Raw genomic sequence first — 23,683 nt, 5'->3', positions numbered from 1 at the left:
GACTGTCCAGTGCATTAAAAGTATATATTGTCTTGAAAATATCAACATGCCCAATATCAATACTGCAAATAAATAAATAAAAAACATACATGTTATTAGTATATTTGGCAATCTGATGGACTTCTGCTGTCTTAAATGCCCGAAAATTATTCAGATGATAGAAGTTGAAATGCTAAAGCACATGTTGTGAGAAACATGACAGACAGAGATGCAAGAAAATGGGTTGCAGTTGCAACATATATTGTTACTGAAACATTTAACATTAATATCGCAATTGCACATTTTCCTAATGTCATGAAGGCGTAATTATAATTAATTACCATATAATACCAGGAATCAGATGAAAAATACAATAAGGTTTACGTTCACAAGCAGATCTCCCATTAGCCATGGTAGGGGAGTACTCACTATTGTAATTTATGTATTTTCTATGTTTGTCCTTGCATGAACAGAAACAAATGTATTCAGCATAACTTTTTCCTACCACTGTTTAAGCACACCAGTAATGAGCATTAAGATGCTTATCCAACAGGTAAGGGTATAATGTAGCTTTGGTCAGTATCAGAATCAGAATCAACCTTTATTGTCATTGCACAGAAGCACAACAATATTACATTTCAGTACAGCCGTCCAAAGAAAACAACATGGGTAGACGGAAAGCCTGAGGCTGCAGCCTCGTGTGAAGCGCTGCCCTTTTCGTTTAGATGGGGAAAAGGGAAAACATGATGGAAAGGGGAGGTATAAAAATCATATCTCACTGTGTCCCATCAAGGACACAGTGTGAGGTTGCAAAAAAAGCACAAGGAAAAAGCAACATACTGGTGACATAAAAACATATGCATGTGGAGTGGGTGAGGGTGGGAGCCCACAGGCCGCCAAGTGAGTGACACAGTCACTGGCGCTTTCACATCTACCTAGGTTGCTGCACCGAGGGGGATGAGGGAGGCCAGGGAAGGCGAAGGGAGCGGGTAGGGGAGGGGGGAGCAAAGCATCTTGTTCACATGACATCCAGGAGAATTTGGGATAGTCAACCTTCCAAGGCCAATGCTGGGAGAGCCAGATTCTGATACCAACATTTGTTTTGGGTCAGGCCGAGCTCTGTTAATTTCCATCTGCCTTTTATAGTCTCGCTGGTACGTCTCAATGGCGACTCCAAACAACCAAATTGTGGTCACATACGCCGAGTTGAGCTTACAACTTCTCCGAGATCTATTCCTTCCCGCCAGTGAGATTCAGGAGCCGCAAGTAGCCTGCGATTCTCAGCAAGAATCGCGTCCAGCTTACGGCTCAGCTCACATAGCATCTGAGTGTGAGTGTTGACAGTACGGCACATTCCTTCACACATGCCGGGCAGCCTTACAATGGCCAGTTGCCGAAGTTTTCAGAATTTGTCGATATGCCAGTAATAGGTATAGTGTGGAGGAAAAATACAGAGATCATAGGTTACTGATTCTTTTACAAGCCACCTAGAACCCAAATGCCTTTGTTTGCCATTATGAAAAGCTTGTTAGTCTTAATCTGCCAGTGGTCATGGAGTTGAATAAGATTCTGTCCTTCTATGTCCTTTGACAGGCCCTAAAGATACAGATGACACATGGCAGCAGCTCAAGCTAGAAACACATACATTGTCATGTCTTTTTAAGGGCAGTGATGACACCACAAAACCCATCTGCAATCTGCCTCTGCTTCAGCTCACTTCTGGTTCAGAACATACAGTAAGAGAGGCTTAATGCATAACTTCCAAATGTTATACAGCTACGTTAGCATCTTTTGATTTAAATGTGCCTCTGGACAAACCTCTTCATATATAGTATACTCAAATATATACAATTTTCCCATCATTTTAAATGAATAAATTATTGTATGAAACTTATAAAGGACGTAAACAAACTTCACCCAACATGTATGCACTTTGGATGAAGGTATATGTAAAAAAAGACACCAATCTAACTCAGATTCTAAACAGACATTAAATTAATGAGTATTTTTTGTCCAAATAAACTTGTGTCATGTCATACCCTTACAACCTTAAAACATAATAGTTTATACATTAGCTGTCCACAGCATTTGTCTTAATAACTGAGGCCATTTGCGTGGCTTTGTATCTATTAACTGACTTCAATTTAGTTGTGTCATTGATGATTTAAAGCAACTCCAACATGTTTAATGTAATGTGAATACTGTACATTATTTTATACATCTTAATGACAATGGTGAATATATTTAAGTTTAATATTTATTTTATTGTAAAACGTTTTGTATGTCTATTGTAAAAGTGAAATATAACTGCAAACGCAGTAAGGTTCTCAATCATTTAGAACGTTGATAGTCTTCTAGCTGAACTCACAGCTGCTGACATCGACTTGCCTTTGGCTTATGACAAAAGATAATGCGTTTTTTATTGCCCATCTTTTCTCTCTGGTGTACATTTATCTCAAACAGTCATGTTGGGCACTATTTGTACATCACTGTATTTTTTTCTTCCCCAGACTCACCAAGTGCTTACTGAAGGATGAAGGGGTAAAATGTTTTTTTTTTTTTCTCGTAACATTGTAAGGTCTTGATTTTAAAGTAGTATCGCACTGAAGCTCTTTCACAAGACACCTCTGTCTGCGACTGAGATGTGTTCTGGCTGCCTCTGTCCATTCAGAAGACACATTAAGGTGTTGAGGGGGATTGGAAAACTGCCCACTTCTGGTGCACCTCTGTGCCACCAAGCAAGGTAGTAACAGAGCCAAACCGGCTGACGTGAAAAAGAAAGTCGTGGCTTAGTAATGCATGTGATTAATTGATAACAATAGTGTGTAACTGCCTGCTTGTGGGATTGGACGACAACTACCAGATTTATTACCCAGGGAATATTAATGATGACACAACAACATTGTATTTACCGGTAACTTAAATAAAGAACAGTTAACAACAAAGAGGATTTCTAAAGTGAGTTATTTAATCATGCTTAATAAATGACATGAGGGAGAAGTTTGTCACGCAGTTAATGTGTTGCACTCCACTTCAGTCTAGCTGAGTTCTGCTCTATACCTCTTCTGGTTCCGCAAAGCCCGTTTCATTTCACGTAAGTGTTTCATGAAAGATCCTTAGGGTGTATTCACACCAGCCCTGTTTAGACCGCTTTAATCAAATTCTGTTCTGTTTGCCTAAAATGTCCGGTTTTTTGGGGGAGGTATGAATGTGCAATCGAACTCTGATGTGGAACAAAAAAGCGAACTCTGGTCTGCTTAAATACCTAGGTCTCAGATGGGTTGAAGTGAACTCGAATGCAGTTTGAATGCAATGTGAATGCAGACCGCTCCAAAAGCAGGAAGTAGACTACAGCGCAGGGCAGTTTGTGTAAATACAACCAAAACAAATGCGCATTTCTCATACCTCATACGGAGCGGTCTCAGACGCCTTGTGTGAAAACCACATTCTCCATGATCTACTGCCTCATCTTCCACTCATGCTGAGTACATTGTTGAAAAATGGTAAAACAGAAATCCTAAAACTTCTAAAATTTGACGCCACACCATTTTTGTTTTTTTTCCAGAATAAGAAGAAGTGTCTTCTTCAGAGGTTTTTGTGTTGTTTCCTTCAGTAGTTTTTGGTGTAGTGCCACCACAGGCGGGGGGACAGGTTGGCTCGACTGACTCAGTGCAGTGTGAATGCGAACCACACCAGCTGAAAATGCAAACAAATGTTCAGATTTTTGGTCCCCAATCGAACCAAGTCTATCGGACTATCAGGTGTGAAAACGACCTTAGGCTGCAATTTTTGGACTATTTGGTTACTTAAAACCTCAAGAACAAAAAGAGTAAAAAATAATTTTCTATTGAAATCTGGGTGTTTGCGACCAACATGTGAGTAAGGTTGGGTTCCGAACAACTAAATTTAGGAAACAACCTAATTTTGTGTGCATGGCTTGCAAAACTGTATTCTACACTGTGCACATAACTTTGTTGCTCACCTCCACCCGTATCATACATGCTTCAGTCCACCTTGGTAGCCACCCCAACATGTATGATTGAATCTATTGAGGTGCACTTTTAAAACAAAGTTCATTTTTGAAGTATTGTTATTTATTATCGCTATGGTTAGACATGGACATTCAGGGTTGTAGAATGGGGTGTTTTCTATCATAAAGAGAGCTCCTGTGTGGGTGTCAAAACACAACGCTAGCAATAATTTTAAGAAACAAAACATAATCTTTATTGATAAGTGTTGAAGATACCCAAGGTGGCTTTGACAATTTTGAGATGAGAAAAAAAATGTCACACAAAATTTCTGGACAATGGCAATAAGATTGAAAGCCTCTGCAACTGATAACCCCCACAAATGTTTCAAGACATCTTGGGAGACTTCTTTGCTAATGGCGTTCACCAACTAGTTACCAACAGCTGCAGCTCAGTGAGACAATTCCTTCAGCATTTAAAGTCCTTTGTTTGGGTTGCAGTGTTTGTAATCACAGATAATAATTATCAAAACTAATTTAGGGGAGTGGTGGCACAGGGAGTGGTGGTGCAGAGGTTAGAAAAGGTGGGCCTGTGATCGTAAGGTTGCCGGTTCAATTCCCTGGACTGACAACATCAAAAATGTGGGTGGGATAGGTAAAACACCAACACCTGCCTCCACCCTCATTTGCCCCACTCTGGGCCCTTGAGCAAGGCCCTTATATCCCACCATCTGCTCCCGAGGGTGCCCTAAATGGCAGCCCTCTACTCCATACAGAGGACTGTGGTAGCTCGGTGGTCTGTGGTTGCATTAGGAAGAGTATCTGGCGTAAACACAATTGCCAAGTCTTCATGATGTGAGTTAGTTTGCTGTGGCAACCCCTGAAGAAGGGAACAGCCAAAAAAAATAGCAAAACTAATTTACACAAACTAATTACAAAGTATGTGTCAAGAAAAAAATAAATTATAACTGAAACAATAAAATTTTATCAATAGCCAATACGTATGTAGTATGTAGTAAACAGGAGAGACAGGTCAGTCAAACAGCCACACGTAATGTCAGTTTGAAGAGTCATGATTTAACGTTGCTGCATGACATGTCAGCCAAAGTTGATACCGGTAGTCACATACAGCAGCTAATCTGATTGTCAACTGACACAAATGTAAATGTGAGCTTGTTTGTGATTTTCAAATCCATTTAGCATAACTAGTGCAGATGGCTTTCCCACTTAACCGAAGAATCTACCAGAAATTTGTTTGTTCATTAAATGGCAATGAGGCCTGACAGCTCTGCACTCTCACTGCAGTGATCCAAACACATTCCAACAAGAGACCAGAACTGCTGCGCAGCAGGAGAATGACAGCAGAGGTTAAAGGATTTCTGCAGCAGCCCGGACTTACAGGCAAAGAGAGCACGAAACCTGAAGGAACCATGAAGTGTAATCATTGGCAAACATGAAGTCTCCAAGAAGCTTTAGAAAACTGAGTGAAGCGACATGAGACTAAAGCAGAATTATAACTCTGACCCCAAAAGAGACAAACTTTAGTTTAGATTACAAATTTATCCTGACAGTACATTGATCAGCTTCTGCTTGTCATATTTATTTTTCCATAGATTTTCTTTAATTTTCCTTTCTTGTTCTTTTTTTGGACAATATTTTGTAACAGCAATCGGACAGTCTGACCACTCTGCAAAGTTTGCTTCAGGACATAACAAAGACTCTCGATGGGGATAAAATTCAGACCCTGTTGTAGCCAATCCATGTGTGAAAATGATGTCATGCTCCCTGAACCACTCTTTCACCATTTGAGCCCAATAAATCAATGTATTGTTATCTTAGACTATGCCTTTTGCCATCATGAAAGAAAAAATCTATTGACAAGAACACATGATCATTCAGTATATTTAGGTAATTATGGTCTTATTGTATTGGCACATACTGTTGTTGAACTTAGACCTGACCGAATGGAGAAACTTCAGATTATAACACTGTCCTGACAGGATTGTACAGTGGGAGCTAGACATATTGGATGCTTCATCTGCAGCTTTTTTACCCTGAAGCACTCACCACTTTTGAACAGAGTAAATCAAGACTCAATTACCCCATATAACATTTTATGTGTAATTTTTATGCACCCTTGTAAATTAAAGTGTTTTTTCTGATTAGTCTCACAAAAACATTCTTTGGGCTGTACAACTGTTTTGTCCTAATACCTTAAGGTTTCTTCACACAGTGCATTTAAAAGCATTCTTACTTTCACTTAAATTGCTCTTAGTTTTAATTTTTGCAAGTACTTGATGCACAATTTGACTCTTATAAATAGTCTTTTTAACAACCACTGAATGTGTTTTCAGACATTTGTTTTACACAGTTCATCAGTTGAAATGAAATAACTTGTCAGCTGAAACACAATTACAGCATTTACCAATTTATTTAGTTGTAGTAACTTTTTCAGATGGGCTGTGGGAACTAAAATTATGAGCATTTTTAAAAATAACAGTACAAAAAATATGGACATGAGAGAATAAAGGTGCAGAGTGAAAACTGCTTCATAACACACCTCTAAACCTGAACATTTATGCAGTAAAACAATGATATTCTCAAAGCTTACTTTCCACATTTTAAAAAATAACTATATGTCATGGTTCTTCTAAAAATAATAAATTCCGGTATTGATTAGTGATTGTTTTGCTTGCTTAATTTTATTTTATTTTTTTTTTGTGTGTGTGACAAAATTAAAATATTTGACAAAAAACTCTTGAACACATGAACTTGAAGTTTCAAGTTGACTTAGTAATTAAAATGTCATTAAAGACTGTCATATGTGGTGAATTCTATAAAAAGAGCTGCCAGTTTTATTGAAGAGCTTTGCACCCAGAACTTGCAACAAAAGAGACTGACAACAGAAGAAAGACTGTCAATTATAAAGACTGCATGAGTGGGAGGGGAACATTTGAGCTTTTGAACAATGCTGATAACGTCTAAATTTGTATTTTTCTCCTACAAATGATAATTGTGTTGATATTTCCAAGTCACTGTTCAATTTGGCTGTTTATGCTCATTGACAACCTTACGATCTAAAAGGAACAGAAGTTTTAATCTCCACAGTTAATGAGATGTAATGGAAGTGCTCTCGACTCTGCTTAACTTCCAGAGTTCACAATGTATATTTTTTACTTTTTTGCCACATTGACAAGCATCTAACTTAGTAATACGAAATATAACTTCAATAACTAATGGGCATTCCATATAAACTCAACCAAGGCTCCCAAATCCTTCCCGTGTCACTTATGGACCCTTTAGTTGAGTTCTGTTGGAATTACCCAAAAGCTTATAATAGGGATGGACCATATGGCCAAAACTTTTATCACAATATATTTCTTAATTTCGGTTGATAACGATATAATTCTGATATTGATATAAACAAGATTAAAAACCTCAGAAAAACTGTACAAACTGTACAAATAAATTAATGTTCACCTTTTAAACGTTGGGACACGTTGGCTCAAACTTTTATTGTGCTTCATTTTCTGACTCTCAGCATATTCTATAGAACAGAAACTCTTCAGATGGTGGAACAAGTTAGATGTGTTCCCACCGGCACATTTTGCAGCACATTGAAACCAGCAGTTTATCGGATCTTAGATAGCCGAACCATTTCTACAGCGCCAAATTAGTCTTTCCTCGCTTATCAGTTATGTCATCTGCTTTCTATTCGCTTGTGAAAGCTTGTTCAGTCACATTCTGACGGTCATAGGCACTCGTTTTGAAGCAAAAACTTAACGCGCGTTGGAGATTAGCCTAGCCTGCTACCACTGACTCCTGGACTCGAGCTCTACGTAACGTCTACGTCACCACACACTTACGTAGTTATGTGTCACGGCTTTTTCTGTTCGAGTTGAAGTAGGACTGGACAATAATTCAATATCGATATATGTCACAATATACTTTTATTGTGTCCTTGGGTGTCCTGAAAGGCACTTTTTAAATAAATTGATGACTACTATTATTATTATTATAACGGTGATATGAGTTTTAAGCACATTTTCGATATTTCGATATGATTACAGCGTTTCACTGACGCATTTCTTTTTCTGTTCGGGTTGAAGCAGCCGCTTCAGTTTCAACCTGAACAGAAAAAGGTGCGACACAACAAAACGCAGACCTTTGCTGCATGGGTTAGGTTATGTTGTTTAAAGTTAAAACTATTAATATTGACAAAGTTGAGAGTTTATTTGATGTGATTTCAAAATGTTTTGAAGGCTAAATACAAATAAAAGGTGAACATTAATTTGTACAGTTTGTACAGTTTTACGGAGGTTTTTATATTGTTTATATCGATATCGAATTATATCGTTATTGACCAAAATTAAGAAATATATTGTGATAAAAGTTTTGGCCATATTGTCCAGCCCTAGGTTGAAGCAGAAGAGAAAAAGAAATGCGTCAGTGAAATGCTGTAATCATATCGAAATATTGAAAATGTGCTTAAAATTCATATCACCGTTATTGAATAAAAGTATATTGTGACATATAGCGATATCGAATCATTGACCAGCCCTAGCTTATAATGGATTTGGTTCAAAACATTGGTGCGAATAAAATTAGTTCAATTTGACGGATGCATTACAACATCTTAGTTTTAAAAACTTTTGGAAAATCAGAGAACATTGGACAGGTCATGTTCTCTAATGGCTTTTCTACAGTTCAGCTCTTTAGTATAAAAAGCTGGGTCAGGGTTTGCGGCTGTTCACAAAGTATTTAACTACATAACAAACTCCAGTATGCTTTTTTCCTTTGTCCATCAGATCTTTTGATTGAACTTAGTCACAAATGTGTTTTTTTGCTGCTACACAATGTTGAACTTTTTTTAAGTTCCTGTAGTGAGGCTGATAAGCCATCGTACAGCTGAGTAACTCACAAAGGCAATCTGTATCTTCTCAACTGGAGCAAAAAGCCTAAATGGTGCAGCAGTGAAATCACAGAGTCAGAGCAACTCATGAAGACCGGTGAACATACAGTTCCACAGAAAGATCAATAGTGTTGTGTCAGACAAAAAGAACATCGCTCTGGGCTATAATGAGGGGAGGGGAGAGAACAATCCAGAGACTGTCAATCCAGAGGTAGACATTTGAGAACAAAGACTGCAGTGACTTGTGTGATTACCTCAGATTCAGTCACTTAGAAAAATTTGTCTGAGAGACATTTGAGTAAAGGTTGAAACAAAGACATAAAACCTTGTTGGTGATTCACCCGGTCAACTTCCTGAACCTGAACCCCTTCTTTAAACTCCAAGAAACCCCTGCAGCCTTAACTACACTCCAGTCATCTGTATGAGGTGCACACCCCCTGCTCCCCAAAGACCACGTCTTGTGAGCATGTGGCAATGATTATAGTTATGATGATGATGATGATGACAGTGATGGTGATGAGTATTAGCAGGCTAGTTGGGAGGAGATTTCCCACGGCTGTGTTCAAAACGACAGTGCTTTGTCAGGCTAGGCACACCACTTTCCTGACATCATGTCACATTGAGAAGTGATCATCTTCTCTTCCTCTTTTCCCTCTTTTTCTGGGTTTCACTGCATCGACAGGCTTCTGTCACAGCGCTTTAGAAAACTATTCACAGGTGACAGTGTCTTTTCCTCTCTCAATCATGGTCAATCTCACTTTGTCTTTTCTTTTTTCTTTCACTCACCATCTATATCTCAGCATTTTGTCTTTCCTCAGTATCTGAGCACTCTCCTTCACCTGCATCCCTCATCTCTGAATATGTCTCCCTCCCTCTCTCTTATGCTCTGCTCCCCCAATGGGTAATTGTTCAGAGCCAGGCTTCCATTTTTATGACTATAATCGAGGCCAGAATGCTTATGCCTTTAGATTTCTCCTTGCCTGTGTCACAGAGGCAGTACCAAGCAGAGAAAGGCAAATAAACCCCTGAGGACTGGAGAAAATCACTGGTCGATTGTAATTAGAGTTCCCATTTTGCCTATGGAAGTGGAACAGACACTGTCGCCTACGGAGAAATCTCGAGCAGTATGAGGCTCCTATGGCATGAAAATGCAAAGTAGCAACAACACTGCCTCAAGCTTTACCTTGACCCAAACTATTAACTTCTTTAGGTGGGTCACTTAGACAAAGTTGAGCCTGGCACAATTAAAACAAAACAGAGGTCTGGAGGAATATTTCCAACGAGTACTATTCCAACCATCTCATTAAAGCACCAACAAGGTACCCAAGATGCTGCACTCAAAGCAAGGTCAGTTCTTGTGTATGTTCATCCCTAATTCAGATAAAATCAAGGTCACAAAGTCTAACAGTAGTTTGCCAGAAAGAGGGGCAGGAGGCAAACAGATTTTTAAGTGCTACTGACTCAGATAATGTGGAAAATTCAACTGTGGGTTTTCTGGGGTTTTGGGGGGTTCAGGAGGCAGTGTGCTGAAACACTCGAGCGGGGCCTGTGCAACAGGCTGAGTAGTGCATGTCAGTATGCACCGAAACAACTAGCAACAGTGTTAAAGTCTTGGGGCAAATGGGAACACACAAAAACAAAGCATTTCCTATTTTAGAAAGACAAACCCTTATAACAAGAAATAATCTTTCAAACTTGGCTCAAAAGCTTGTCCTTGACTAACTGGCATCATACTTGTTTAATTTAACATAAAAACCCTCTAACTAACCATAACATTTGAATTATCCCCCTTCTTTATTCCTAAATTAAGCTACTGCTACAAATAATGGATTACAAAAGATGAAGAAATGACACAAAAGTGCAGCTTGTTATATAAAACTGCTTTGCATGCATACGATCGTATATTGAAAGTTAACAGTTCAATAATGTGAACATTTTCACAAGATTTCACAAGCTTCATTACAGCTATAATTTCACCCATACTCTATTTTTGCAGCCTATGGATGATTTACTAGCCTGGATAAAAATAGGAGAGCCGAGGGGGTAACTATGGACACGTGTGTACATTAAGTTGAGCTTCCCCTGGACAATATCTGAGCTGACACAATGACATGCCTTTACAATCTTGCAGCTATTTTTGCTCCTAGAAAAAGCATTTAAAACTAAAATAAATAAATAGTGAATAAGCCAGAATCATCAATGCAATGCACTTTAAAGGCATGACCTCTTACTCACTGATGCCTGAATGATGAATGTTAAGGACATGCTAAACAAAAAGCCAAAGGGACCAGCTGCATGAACTATATTCTGCAGCCCCATTGCAAACAAATGTAATGATTAAACCTCCCTAAGCGTTGATAACTAAACAAGTAAAAAAAAAAATACTAGGACAAACGTTTCCTTAATCATGCTTTAGTATGAGTGAGACTCAGAATGTGCACCTGCATTCTCTGACTCTCTGTAAGACAAAGTGTAGAAACCTCAAGAAACAACAAAACTAGTGGTAAATCTGAATGTACCACTATTACAAACTACAAGTAGAAGTGCTGTAAAAATGTGAATGCAAAGCAGAATGAAATGTAAGCAATAAAATATTATATAAATCATACGACAAAAACAAATGTTTTGAAGTGAGAAACTTCACTATTTAATATATATATTCTAATCCAGAAATTGATGGTAGCAACACGAAAAAAAACTATAAAATACTTAACTGATTAGTAATACTGATTTTTTTTTTTGAGGAATATGTTGAAATGAATGAGGTTAAATGGTAAAAACATCAATGACATATTTTGACATATTTTTGACATGAGTACAAAAAGAGCACCTTAAAGAAGCAACGTCTCTCAGAAGTACAGGTAGGCAAAAGTTGGGGAATATGTAAAAAGTTGTATTTATAATCTCTAAACAGTGTCAGAATAGTGTTCACCAACAACAAAATGTGAAGACCATAAAATACCCATGTTACTGCACATATTATTATAAAAAAAAAGGCTGAATATTTGGAGAACACGATTAGGAAAATCATACTGTAAACAAGCAAAAAAAAATACATTGTTTATAAAGGTTTTTACAAAGAACATGCACAAATTATTTATTTATTACATGCCAGGATCTTCATAGGAGAACATGTAGTACATGGCACATACTGTAATCTAAAAAAGGTGAGGAAAGAAACCATAACACAAACAACCCTAAGCTATAGCACAACATAACAGGTTCCCAAAATTCACAGAGAAAAAAGGAACCTGGCACTGGTAGTCCAAAGGGAAGACATGACAATTGTCCAAGTACAGGAACTCATTGAGGGAATGAAGCCATAACATTTTGATGAATCTGTCCTTGTTTGGGTTTCTTGGAAAACTCTGTGCTACTGTTACTACAACAGTGATTGGAAGAGAAGTTTGAAGAGAAAAAGAGAAAAAACTAAAGACGGCAAGGTGCAGGAAAACTAAGTGAAGGAATTGTACCAGTGAACAAGTAGAAAACAAAAAAAAATCAGACTTACACAGCAATGAAATAGGAACTTACCAAACACCCAATACAAATCCCTAACACTAACCCTGTGCATATCCACAGCACAGCAGCCTTGCATGTTTACAATGAAAACGCAATCCCTGGAAGGTCTGGTTCTTAACAATTACAGGAAAACCATGTAAGCCAGAGCAGGAAACAAAACACTCACATCTGACTCGTGCCTGACCCCTTACAAAGTTTAATTCTTACTCACCCTTTTAGTTGCCTGTCCCATTCTGTACTTTCTAAACAGAAAAGAAACATCATTTTACGGTTCTAATTCTTCAACACATGTCTCCAACCGCTTAGTCATTGTAAAAGCAACAGCTCAGGCAGGCTACTCGCTTTTCCTGCTTGCCAGCATGAATATCTGCTCGAACCGGACGAGCAACTGAGGGATACTCTAAGGAAGGACGTGACATCAACAGGTGCTCCCTCCTCCCGCCTTCCTTTCTCATGTTAACACCCCCTTTCCTGCAGTAAATCTAAACAGGACTTGTGTTTGCTAATTGATGATAAACAGCAGAACGCTTGCTTCAAAAATTGTTACAGAGGCTTTAAAATACAAAAGATACAGTACAACCAATAAATTAATAAAATCCTCAAAACAAAAAATCCCCACTTTAAGTTATGTAGAATTTCCAAAACTATAGAATACAGGAGTGCTGCAATGAGTGCATTTGTGTTTGTGAGTGCTTAAAGAGGGAGTGCATAAATCACAGAGCCTGGCAGAAATGGATGAGTCAGAGAGGGCATGCCCTTTCTTAAGCTTTGAAACCCTCCAAGAGGTGAACTTCCTGGTTGTTCGGTGATACAAGCCAGGCCATGACTGCAGGCGGTAAACAACCAATATCTTCAAGTCAAGTTTAGTTCATTCTAAATATTCAGGACAAAGTAATTTTTCAGTACTCTATAACAAACCAAACTAATCTTTTCATCTGACATGCGGATAAAAACACACCTTGTAACTACTGGGTGTGTACTAGATGGAAGTTATATTGCTCCAATATAAATATGACACATAAATTAGTAGCAACGCAACAGCCCAGAGCCGCATACGACGTGAATCACCAGGAAACTTAGCACTCAATAAATACCATCCTGCTTAGATGATAAAAAATATATGTTTCAGTGTCATATAGAGATATAAGTCAAAGAGGTTGTAAACTCAATGTCTACTGAAGAAGCGCTACCTGTTCTTTGACGGAGGCCAGGATGTTATTGGCGGTGTTGTCAGTCTCCATTCTGCGACCAGTTGAACTGTCGCAAATGGTCAGCAGAAGCCCCTCCTCCGTCACTGGGCTCTGCTCAGGAGCTGGCATTCCTCCTGTGTAGATACACACAAATGAGCAATGATTAGGTCTCCACAGTGACTCAGTTAATCTTGTACACATACTAGAATATGTGCATGATTATGCATAGACACATCGCTCGTTAATTTGACTTGAATCAACCCCTCTCTGTTACACATTGGCAAATGATGCTGAGAAGTGACTCTGGGTGGCCACACACTGCACCAGCAGCATACAAACACACACCCACACAAGCCATATGGCCCAAATCAGAAGGACGGTTAATGTTTTATGTCTGTGACAGTGCAAATTAATGCCATATGGACTTGAGACAGCACACAACTTAAATAAACATTTGTGCGTAAAATATTGTATAATTAAAAATATATAGCACAAGCTGAATGACAGCCAGTGTTTGTGCTGATGATAGAAAAAACAGAATGGAAAATTCAACTGCAGTCCCCAGGAGCCTAAATGAGTCTGCTGGCGACACAAGGTGTTCCTGTCTTGGCTCTGTAGCCTCCAGCTGAGCGCTGCAATGAAGCAAATGAGGAAATAGAATGAATAGTTATAGTCTCGTGATGTTTGTTGATAGAACGAATGTAAAGGAAACTCTGCTTAAGGTCAGTTCTGTTTTGAAGCGGCATGTTAAGCCATACAGAACAGCGTAGGGCTTCTTCACAACCAGAAGCTGCAAAATATGATGATTGCAAGAGATCTAATAACAACAACAACAACAACTAAAGATTTGAATGAGCCTTGCTGCGGTTATCAATAATGTATGTGCAAAAGGTTCACAAACATTTGGAAAAAATGTGATTCTGAGGAATTCTGGAAGCCTGTCTACAAAACACAGAGCTATCACTCTAACCCTTACCCTTACCCATACAACCTGTAGTTGTGTGCAATATATATATACACTAGTATATCATGTGCATTTTAGCTTATATTACTACCTTGAAATACTTATTCATTCAAATTCATCCTGCTTGCACTGTTACATCTACCATGTTATTGTTGTTTACTATCTTTCTTTAGGATGTTGTAAATATCATAATTACTTTTTTCACTTTTTGGTACTTTATTTTTGCACCCTTATTGCACGTTTTAGTATTTCTTGTTCGTTTGTTTGTTGTTTTTTTAATTTTAGCAAGTCAAAATCAGTTCTTCTCATCGTAAGCATTTCATTGTACTGTTAACCTTTTGTTAACCTGCATATGACAAATAAACACAACTTGAACTATTCAAGGTGTCTAGGTTGTACAGTCAGGTGCCAGACCCGGTCTAGAGTAACATGTAATGTTCTGCTACTACTGAGAATGTTAGTTCATGCAGGCTATTCCAGGAGCCCCCACTCCCCAGTCAATCTCCCAGATTATTTTTGTGTTCATTCATAGTTTTGCAACACACCGGCCCAAGTCCTTAATTTCTCCACTGCCTCTGCGTCAAAGACATAATAGTTCATTTCCACAAATTAAAGCAAATTGAAACAAAGACATGGGTGAGAGTGAGTGTGGATTCTAAAGCCAATGGAGGCTAAAAAAAACCATCAGTATAGACACGTTTTTAGTTTGAAGGAAAACACATAAACTGTTGGATCGGTACAAACAAAACTACAGTCATCTACATATTAGAGGAAATGGTCCCAACACACATAACATATGGTGAACGTATCTGGTGAACAGTAACACCATCCGCTGGGGATAAAACCCTTGCATTTTGACACAAAATTTGCAAATATATTCTGGATATTAAAATGCTTGAAAACTTGTCTTAAATATTTCCACAGAAAACAAAACGTTGAAAGTTAAAGAAAAATTGCACACGTAAGAATTGTTCGTATTGAAGGTAAAAAAGAAATGTGACTGAACCTACCTCTGATATTCCCCATTCTATTTAATCCAGGATAATAATAATAAAAAAAAAGGTTGAAGACAAAAACAGCTGGACTTCAATAAATCAATATAATCCAGAACTGTAGTTGTCTTGCTTGGCTTCGACTTCAGAGCAACTTTCAAACAGGACTGAAGACACTGACGTGACTGCTGAATTCCCACACACCTATAAGCTTGTTCTTCAACATTTCTCGTTTCATTTCACCCCTAACACAAAGGGGCCAGAGCTCTGTTGAAGTCTGAAGGTTAAAACTTTGGTATGTGAAGTCCTTCAATAGTTCAGACAGCAAAACAAGAAGTCGGTAAGAAGCTGTGGAAGCAAGCCCAGTCGTTGCAGGCTTCAAGGCTGTCATTAGACTAATGTCTGAGGATCACACTGTGTAGTTTCCACAGAGTAAATATGACCTCACTCTGGTCAAAACAGTGTTTAAACATCACTATTATGGCTGCTTCTCTTGAGAAAACAGAAAGACAAACATATGGAAAGAGAGCAAGGCAACGGCAAATGATTTACAAGAAGTCTTTTATTCAGTGTCGTATCTGTCTGTCTACTCAGAATGCTATAAAAGCATCTCTTTTACTAGATGCTATTTGTAGTCAAAGCTAAATATCCCTTTTATAGGAAAATAATCCTCAGTCTCTCAAGTTTCCCAAGAAAAGTCTGAGCCAGACCCCACCCTATTTACTGGATCACATGATCTGATCTGCTGGCCTCAACTTGGCCACTCCTCTGAGGTTTTTTTTTTTTTGATGCAACCCCTTTTTTTGTGCGAAACTGCCTCCCCAACTAAACATGCTGCAAGAAAGAGAGGGGGGGATGGATCACAGTATGAAAATGTTTCTGTAACGTGTAAAGTCTTGCTAAAATCTATTTAATGGTTGCAGCAGTGAAAACAGTTGAGGCATTCTGCCGTACGCCATTAATTTTATCAGGGGACGTGGATCAGGTAGGGCTCAGACGCTCGCCAACGTCGACTGTGTCTCATGCCACCTTCTCCACAGTGCACTGCTGCAGCAGATGTAAAATCTAATACAGGCGTCATTTAAAAACAGGCAAGGAAAAAGAATGTTCCAGGGAGAAATTACAGTAGAAGAGCGAAGTAGAAACTGTGTTGACGTAAAACATAAAAAGACTTTTTTTATGTGCAGCTGGTCAGTATGAACATTTCTCCCAGAACACACTTAAGCCAACATTGGATATTTAAATGCTTGACAGATTTATGATACTAAAAAAAAAACTGCTCTCTTTTGGGAGAAAGTAGTCACTTTTCAAAAGAATGTACAACCACCTCTTTCAGTTCTAATGCTGTACAACTCGGGGAATTAAATAAAAATGTCTTGTGAAAATATATATTTAGCTTCTATCAAGTCATCAAATTGATAAATACAAACTAAGGAGAACCACAAGACAAAAAATACACAAAGCTAAGCCAAAATACATGATTTTCAGAGGCAATAAAAAAGCTCAAAGTAACACTTTTATCATTGAATGAAGCAATCGTCTTCAGTTCATACAGTTTAGTGAGGATTTGTCTGCAAAGCTCTTTTTAGTTTAAGCACAGAATTTTAGTCAAGTCTGAACTTTGAAAGGGCCATTCCAACACTGATAGATTTATCTTTGTTTTCAGACCTTCATTTGCAGATGTGTTGTTTTGCTTGAGGTCACTGACTTGTATGGCCCGATTTTGGTCACAGTCTGGTTTTCTGACAAGTACCCTCATTTAACTCTAAAATTAGTTGGTAAACAGGGTTTGTGGTCAACTTGATGATGCCAGATCATGTCACTGCACAACTGGACCACCACATCAGCATTCCACCACTGTGTCTTACAGTTGGTGGTGTTTGGGCTTCTTTGCTGTTCATGATATTTGCCAAACAAAGCTCTTTGTATTAGAGCTTTACTGTGATCCAAGATCTACAGCAAAAGCAATATAGTACATGCTTTGGAACAAGACTGATTACATTTGAATGGTCCTACTCACATTTATACATGAAGACCAATAACAAATGTGACAAAATGTATAGACGAAAGTCACCTAACATGTCTCATTTCATCTAAAATTCTAACGAAAAACAAAGGTTAGCAAAGTAAATGGGAAAACTGTTGTTAATACTTTGGTGAGTACAGAGAGAATTACCAAAAAAGATTGAAAGCTGTAGTTTTTTGCCAAAATGTATCCTGCTTTAAGAAAATATGGGTCTAAAAAAATACAAGATTTATGCTTGGGATTTTTAATACATTAGACAAACTGCTCATTTAAAGTTAGATAATTTTAATGTCTGCGGTCAGATTGTTAGAAATTGTTGTTCAATCTTAAACTCCAAAATTAAAACTGGAAAACTGGGTAAGAACATATTGTGCATGGCTGATGAAAAATAATTTTAATCACATGTTATGTTTCCTGGAAAACCTTAAATTTAAAAATAAAAATGAAATACTTAAAAAAAATCTCATTTATTGAAAGTGTCGTAAATGGTGGTTTTGGATGTCGAACCCAAAGGTGCAGGCGGACCACGAAGAACTCCAAGGAGTAAAATAAATAATATTTAAATAAACAAAAGAAGCCGTCGAGGCAGCAAAAACGAAGGTTACGAATTGTAACCACAGATTCTATGAATTGTGGGCGCAGCCCTTTAAGCCACGCCCACTTAAAGGGCAAGCCCACAATGAAATAGAACTTACTCGAATGAGTCACGTAGGAAACACAAGGAACAAAGCTCGACGTTGGAGGGAACACCAGACAATGACCAGCTGACAAGGAACAGGGGACGCAATCTTAAATACACAAATAATAACGAGACAAGTGCAGACGTAGGAAAGCGGAGTGATACAAGGAGAGCAGGACAGAAACACACCACAAGAGGGCACCATCCTCACCGAAAGCATCTCACTTATATTTATATGTGGATTAAACAAACTGACAGTTTCAGACATCGTCCTTTAAGTCAAACACGTTTGTCATAAAATTTGTTTCAAAGGAAAATGTGTCTTAAAAGACGAGTGACACAGAATTGCAGAAATTTAACTCATTTTGTTGTAAATTTTAGTGATTTCAGTTTCTTCAGCAGACAGATTGGGCGATCCCTGCGTTCAAATCCTTCTGGCAGACACACTGAGTTATCTCATTGTATCAAACTTTTCAACTACCTAAGCCACAAAGTATCCAGCACCTAAACTGTAAGGATCTGTAAAACAAACAGAACAGTCACACATTTTTTCATAGCTAACCACATGCTTTAAAAACCTCTGACACATTACTGGTTCTTAAATTATTAAGTGACTGAGCAGCATTATGTGCCTTCAAAGGTATTGTGCTGAGAAATAATGTCCCTATTACTAATCTGTTAGTAGCTACAACAACATCCCAAGAGACTCGGCATGTGTAATTATTTCTTACCAAAACAGTGTATTGACTTTTCTAATAAAACTAACTATTTTGTTCTCATAGTATTGATTAGAGTTGAACAAAAGGAACATTTACCCATTGCAACCATTTTATATGGAAACAAAAATACAAAAGCAACTCATCAGCTCAATGCACCTTTAAAACTGAACCAAGTCGCACATTTTCTGCTGAGCAGTTCATAGTTTTAAAAAAGTGCTAAATGAAGTCCTGAAATAGTAAAGAATTAAGGTGGTACACTATACAATAATATAACTTGTACAAGCAATGAAAACAGAAATTCTTTTTAAGGAGATTATAATCTTAATGTATCCCAGATGGTAAACTTGCCAGTATCAAAACATATAAATGAGATGTTTGACTTCCTGTTGTTGTTAATAGCTGAAAATGTGTTGCCCATACCGACACACCCAAAAGCAAAAGATTGCCTCCTATAAATAGTCTTGCTTACGTATACTCATTCATTCAACCTTTATTTCTACAGGTTAGCCTCGAGGACTCATTTACAAGAGAGACCTGTTTTAAACTTCATAATCCCTCTATCAATGATTACCCCATGCAAGTCCAAGAAAATTGTGTAGTCACCTTTAAATAGACGCATACCTGTCATCCTGTTGATTTAGGACTAAACAATGTGAGATATCTGAGTCTATGTGGAGTGGCAACAGCAGTCCTACATCTTCTCCACAGATCAATGGAGAGGACAGGAACAGGGAATCATTCAGAGCTGCACCCATGCCTACGTCACATATTGAACACTCCACAAATGTTGTAATAACTTGAGATCTATGTGAGCAAGTGTCCACAAGGCAGGACCTGCCCCTGATAAAAGGCAGGAAATGCAAACGCACCACAGTGCATCACACACTTACCGTGTGCTCAGCATTTAATCTCGCAAACTATGTTTACTCAAAAAGGACGCTGGAAAGATGACTGCATTACCAAACAATCTGTGTTTGCGTTGCGCAGCAGTATATCTTTCCGAGAGCAAATTCCAACAGAGACGATTCACCTCCAAAAATCATTTCCTCACAACAGTAGGTCAACTAATGGGGCGAAGAGGGGCTCGACAGAAACTTCATCGGCTGTTTCCAACATGGCACCCACCGTAATATGTTGTGACGGAACGGGACATGAACTATTCTGATTGCATGCAAATCCTTTCAACAGAACAAGAGATTGTGCGAGACAGACATGCTTCATCCTGTCACGCATTCTTAGACAAATACATTTACCACCCTAATGCATTTCCACATACAATTATAATGCAAACACAGCAAGTGCTTTCTATTAATGGCCCCCAAGAAAGAATAGTATGATTTATATTATGGGGATTTAAACAAGTCGGTTTCACCACTAATTCTTTGGGTAAATGATGTGCTGGAAGACCAGTGTTACTTAAAATGTGATTATGATCGGGGTGTTCATTATTTAACCGCGTTTAATAGTTCAGTAAAAAGGTGTTAAAAATTTTATTGAGCATATGCACTCCATTTTGCCGTGTCAAACGTTTTTTGCTAAGAGGGACTGATTTGATGACCCGCTGACACCAGATGGTTTTCAAATTAAATGATGTAATGTACAGCTAGATTTAGAAATATTAAGACCATGTAAAAAGGCACAGGCTAAAAAGAGAAATGAACATTAACTAATGTTCTGTTCTAGGCAGCAGCCATGGCAATAACAAAGAGAGGTGTCTTAGATTAATAGATTGCCTCACTCAGCACTTTACAATTTACATTAATGCTGAATATAGCAAAAAACTATAATAGAGAAGAACAATGTGATTTATATTTTTAAAAATTATAATTTTGTCTTAATATGTATTTATTTAAAGGGTTGTCTTCTGTATTTCTACAGCTAACTTGTCAATTTGTGTCTGCACTATTTGTGTCTTGTGATTTCAGATACAATATAATTCGCTTTTTTTACTTTTAGAAATTATAACGAATTGGAATAAATAATATTGCAACATGATGAAAGCAAAACTTGAAAGAAAATATTGCTGAGTACATGGATATGTGATGCTTTATTATATGGACTTTGATGATCAGCTGATTGCTTGTAGCTTGTTCATTATTTCAGGTGAATGAAACCAAACAATCACTGTTGCTTTTTGTTATCAAGATTTTTAAAAAATTACGACAGTCTGAATATTCTGTTAAAAGTTAAGATGTATTATGCACAGAATAAGCTATGAACATCTAATACAGCGATTTAGGTCATATAGAAATATTGCCACCCTAAAAAAATGTCTTCTACATCAATCAGACATACAAAAATGGTTTATTATTCTTTTTCAGAATAAAAAAAAAAAAAAATAGATGAAAAAAATGGGAATTAGCATTTCTGCAGTTGTTCATTAACAAATACAGACATCCCCGTGTGGAAAATGCAATTTGGGGGAAAATTATATTTATTTCCCTATTTCCCTTTGTATTTAATTTTAATTAATATTTATTTAATTATTACTTTTCTGTTTTGGAATGCTAATCCAATAATTCTGCATAAACACAAAAGTACTTTGCAGTTCATTGTACAAAGTAGTTTACCTTCTCTAAGCTCTACATCTGGCACAATTATGACAAACTGTTAAGACTAACAAATAATTATTTTGTGGAACAATGGGACTGTTGGTCAAACTGAAACTCTTATTTCTGGAATATGTTACTGAACAAGGTGAAAGAAGGGGACAGCTATGTAAATATCGCCTGCATTTAACAATGAATATATTTGGTTAATTTGTAATTTGTCATGTGGCTGAAAAACAGCAGTAGTATTTTTTTATTTTACATTTGACAAACAATTACACGCTATCAGTTGCTGATTAACCTGTAGTGCACCTAATAAAATACAAAACAACGAACAAGGATGTACTACACACCTGAGGTTGTGCTTTCTGAGAAACTAATTTACATTGGCACTGCCAAGTCAGTGTTTTAAAAGCATTTGCATGGATAAGAAGGGGTTTATGGAACTACATACTTCTGTCCAATCAAATATACATGAAGCTACTGAAAACTACACACTGAAACTTTACAACAAAACTATGATGTGCATGAAAAGTTTTAAGAAACAAGTCAGATCACCAATAAAGACTGGCAAAGTATAATGTTTCATTAATACAGATCAGGATTGTCCTATTGTAGGAAAAATGTTTACTGCATTGTTTTCACATTATATTTATAAATAAATAATATAGTATATGCTCATGTTGGCCACTACCACCATCTATGCTTACTCTATTTGATTTGATGCAGTGATTTTTGAGTGTGAAGCTTGATAACAAAAGCAGAAGTTGACTTTTCTGAGTAATACTGCACTTGTAAATGTGCCTTAAATCACATTTCCCCTCAAAGGCAGAAGACATCAAATCTATCGTACTTGCCGCCGTACACATCGCACCGCGTATAAGTCGCATCAGTCCAAAAATGTCTAATAAAGTGAAAAAAAAACATGAATAAGTCGCAACTATTTTGCATCACCACTGACGTGTCACGTTTGTTATGTGTCACCGCTGACCACCTGGAAGCGTGGGTTGGTGTTGTGCCAAAAATCGATTGGCTGCCAAATGGCGGCCGCGGAAGTGCGCACAGGAGGACTTTAACAAGAATTTAACAAGATTAACACTTAAAAACAATTATTTGTTTGCTCTAAATTACAGCAGAAGTGTGTCTCAGTTTAACTTTTCTTTAATAAATGCACTTACATGGTCAAATCTGCTGCATTTCAAAATTCGAATTGCAGCTGCCGGAGAGTGCAGAGGGAGGACTCGCTGTGCATTTCTTCAAAATTTACCAAGATAACCACCTAAAAACAAATATTTGTTTGCTCAGAATTATAGCAAAGGTGTGTCTCAGTTGAACTTTTACTTAATAAATTAATTTTAAAGATCAAATCAGCTGCATTTCGCCTGGGCGGTGCAGCAAAATGCAGCTGATTTGACGTTTGCTCCAGGAATTCCGGAGCAAGACAAAGGTGGCTTGGTATGGCAAGCAAAGTGTCTCATTAATAGCCACTTTTACCTATTAATGAGACACTTGGCTTGCAAAATTACTCGAGGGCCCTCTAGTGGCTGAAAGTGGTAGTGTTCAATATTTTCCATGTCAGAATGAATGAAATTGTCAAATCTCAGCCATAAATTGGGTTATAAACATGGGAAAAAAAACATATATTAGTCGCTTCGGTGTATAAGTCACAGGACTTGCAAATTTATGCAAAAAGGTATGACTTATACAGCGAAAAATACGGTAATTAGGTATTCTACAGATATTCATGAATACACTGTTATTAATCAAGCACATGCAGCTTTGAAACTTTCCAAGTAAAAATCCTGATTCATTCGACCTTTATTTATACAGGCATAGTCGCATTGAGCCACGAGGACTCATTTACAAGAGAGACCTGTGTCAGACAGAACATATAAAGTACAGACAACAATAACGGTAAACGATGAAAATAATAAACTACCGGTACAGTAAAAATACAGCTAAAATAAGAATAGTGTATACAGGTGATGGTCATAAAATCAGAATATCATGAAAAAGTTGATCCACTTCAGTAATTCCACTCAAAAAAGTGAAACCCGTACTCTATTCATTCATTACACACAGACCAATATATTTCAAATGTTTATCTCTTTTAATGTTGACGATTACAACTGACAACTATTGAAAATCTCAGATCCCTGCATCAGAGAATAACATTTCATAAAA

At 37.5% G+C, this 23,683-nt stretch overlaps 1 protein-coding gene across 1 annotated transcript in view; it reads right to left on the bottom strand.

Moving 5' to 3' along the window:
• Positions 1-15,565, bottom strand: part of LOC119419585 (plakophilin-4) — a 75,792-nt gene extending 60,227 nt beyond the window's left edge. The window contains exons 1-2 of the mRNA XM_037686937.1: positions 15,545-15,565; positions 13,571-13,704 (exon numbers count right to left, since the gene is read on the bottom strand). Of these exons, the coding sequence (XP_037542865.1) occupies positions 13,571-13,704; positions 15,545-15,560 (150 nt within the window). The 5' untranslated portion in view covers positions 15,561-15,565. The remainder of the gene's footprint in view (positions 1-13,570; positions 13,705-15,544) is intronic.
• Positions 15,566-23,683: the final 8,118 nt, after the last annotated feature.

Source organism: Nematolebias whitei, chromosome 13, assembly GCF_014905685.2.
Source record: "Nematolebias whitei isolate Nwh7 chromosome 13, NemWhi1, whole genome shotgun sequence".
Classification (NCBI taxonomy): domain Eukaryota; kingdom Metazoa; phylum Chordata; class Actinopteri; order Cyprinodontiformes; family Rivulidae; genus Nematolebias; species Nematolebias whitei.
The sequence above is the reverse complement of the archived record's forward strand: the minus strand, read 5'-3'. Positions and strand labels throughout refer to the sequence as shown.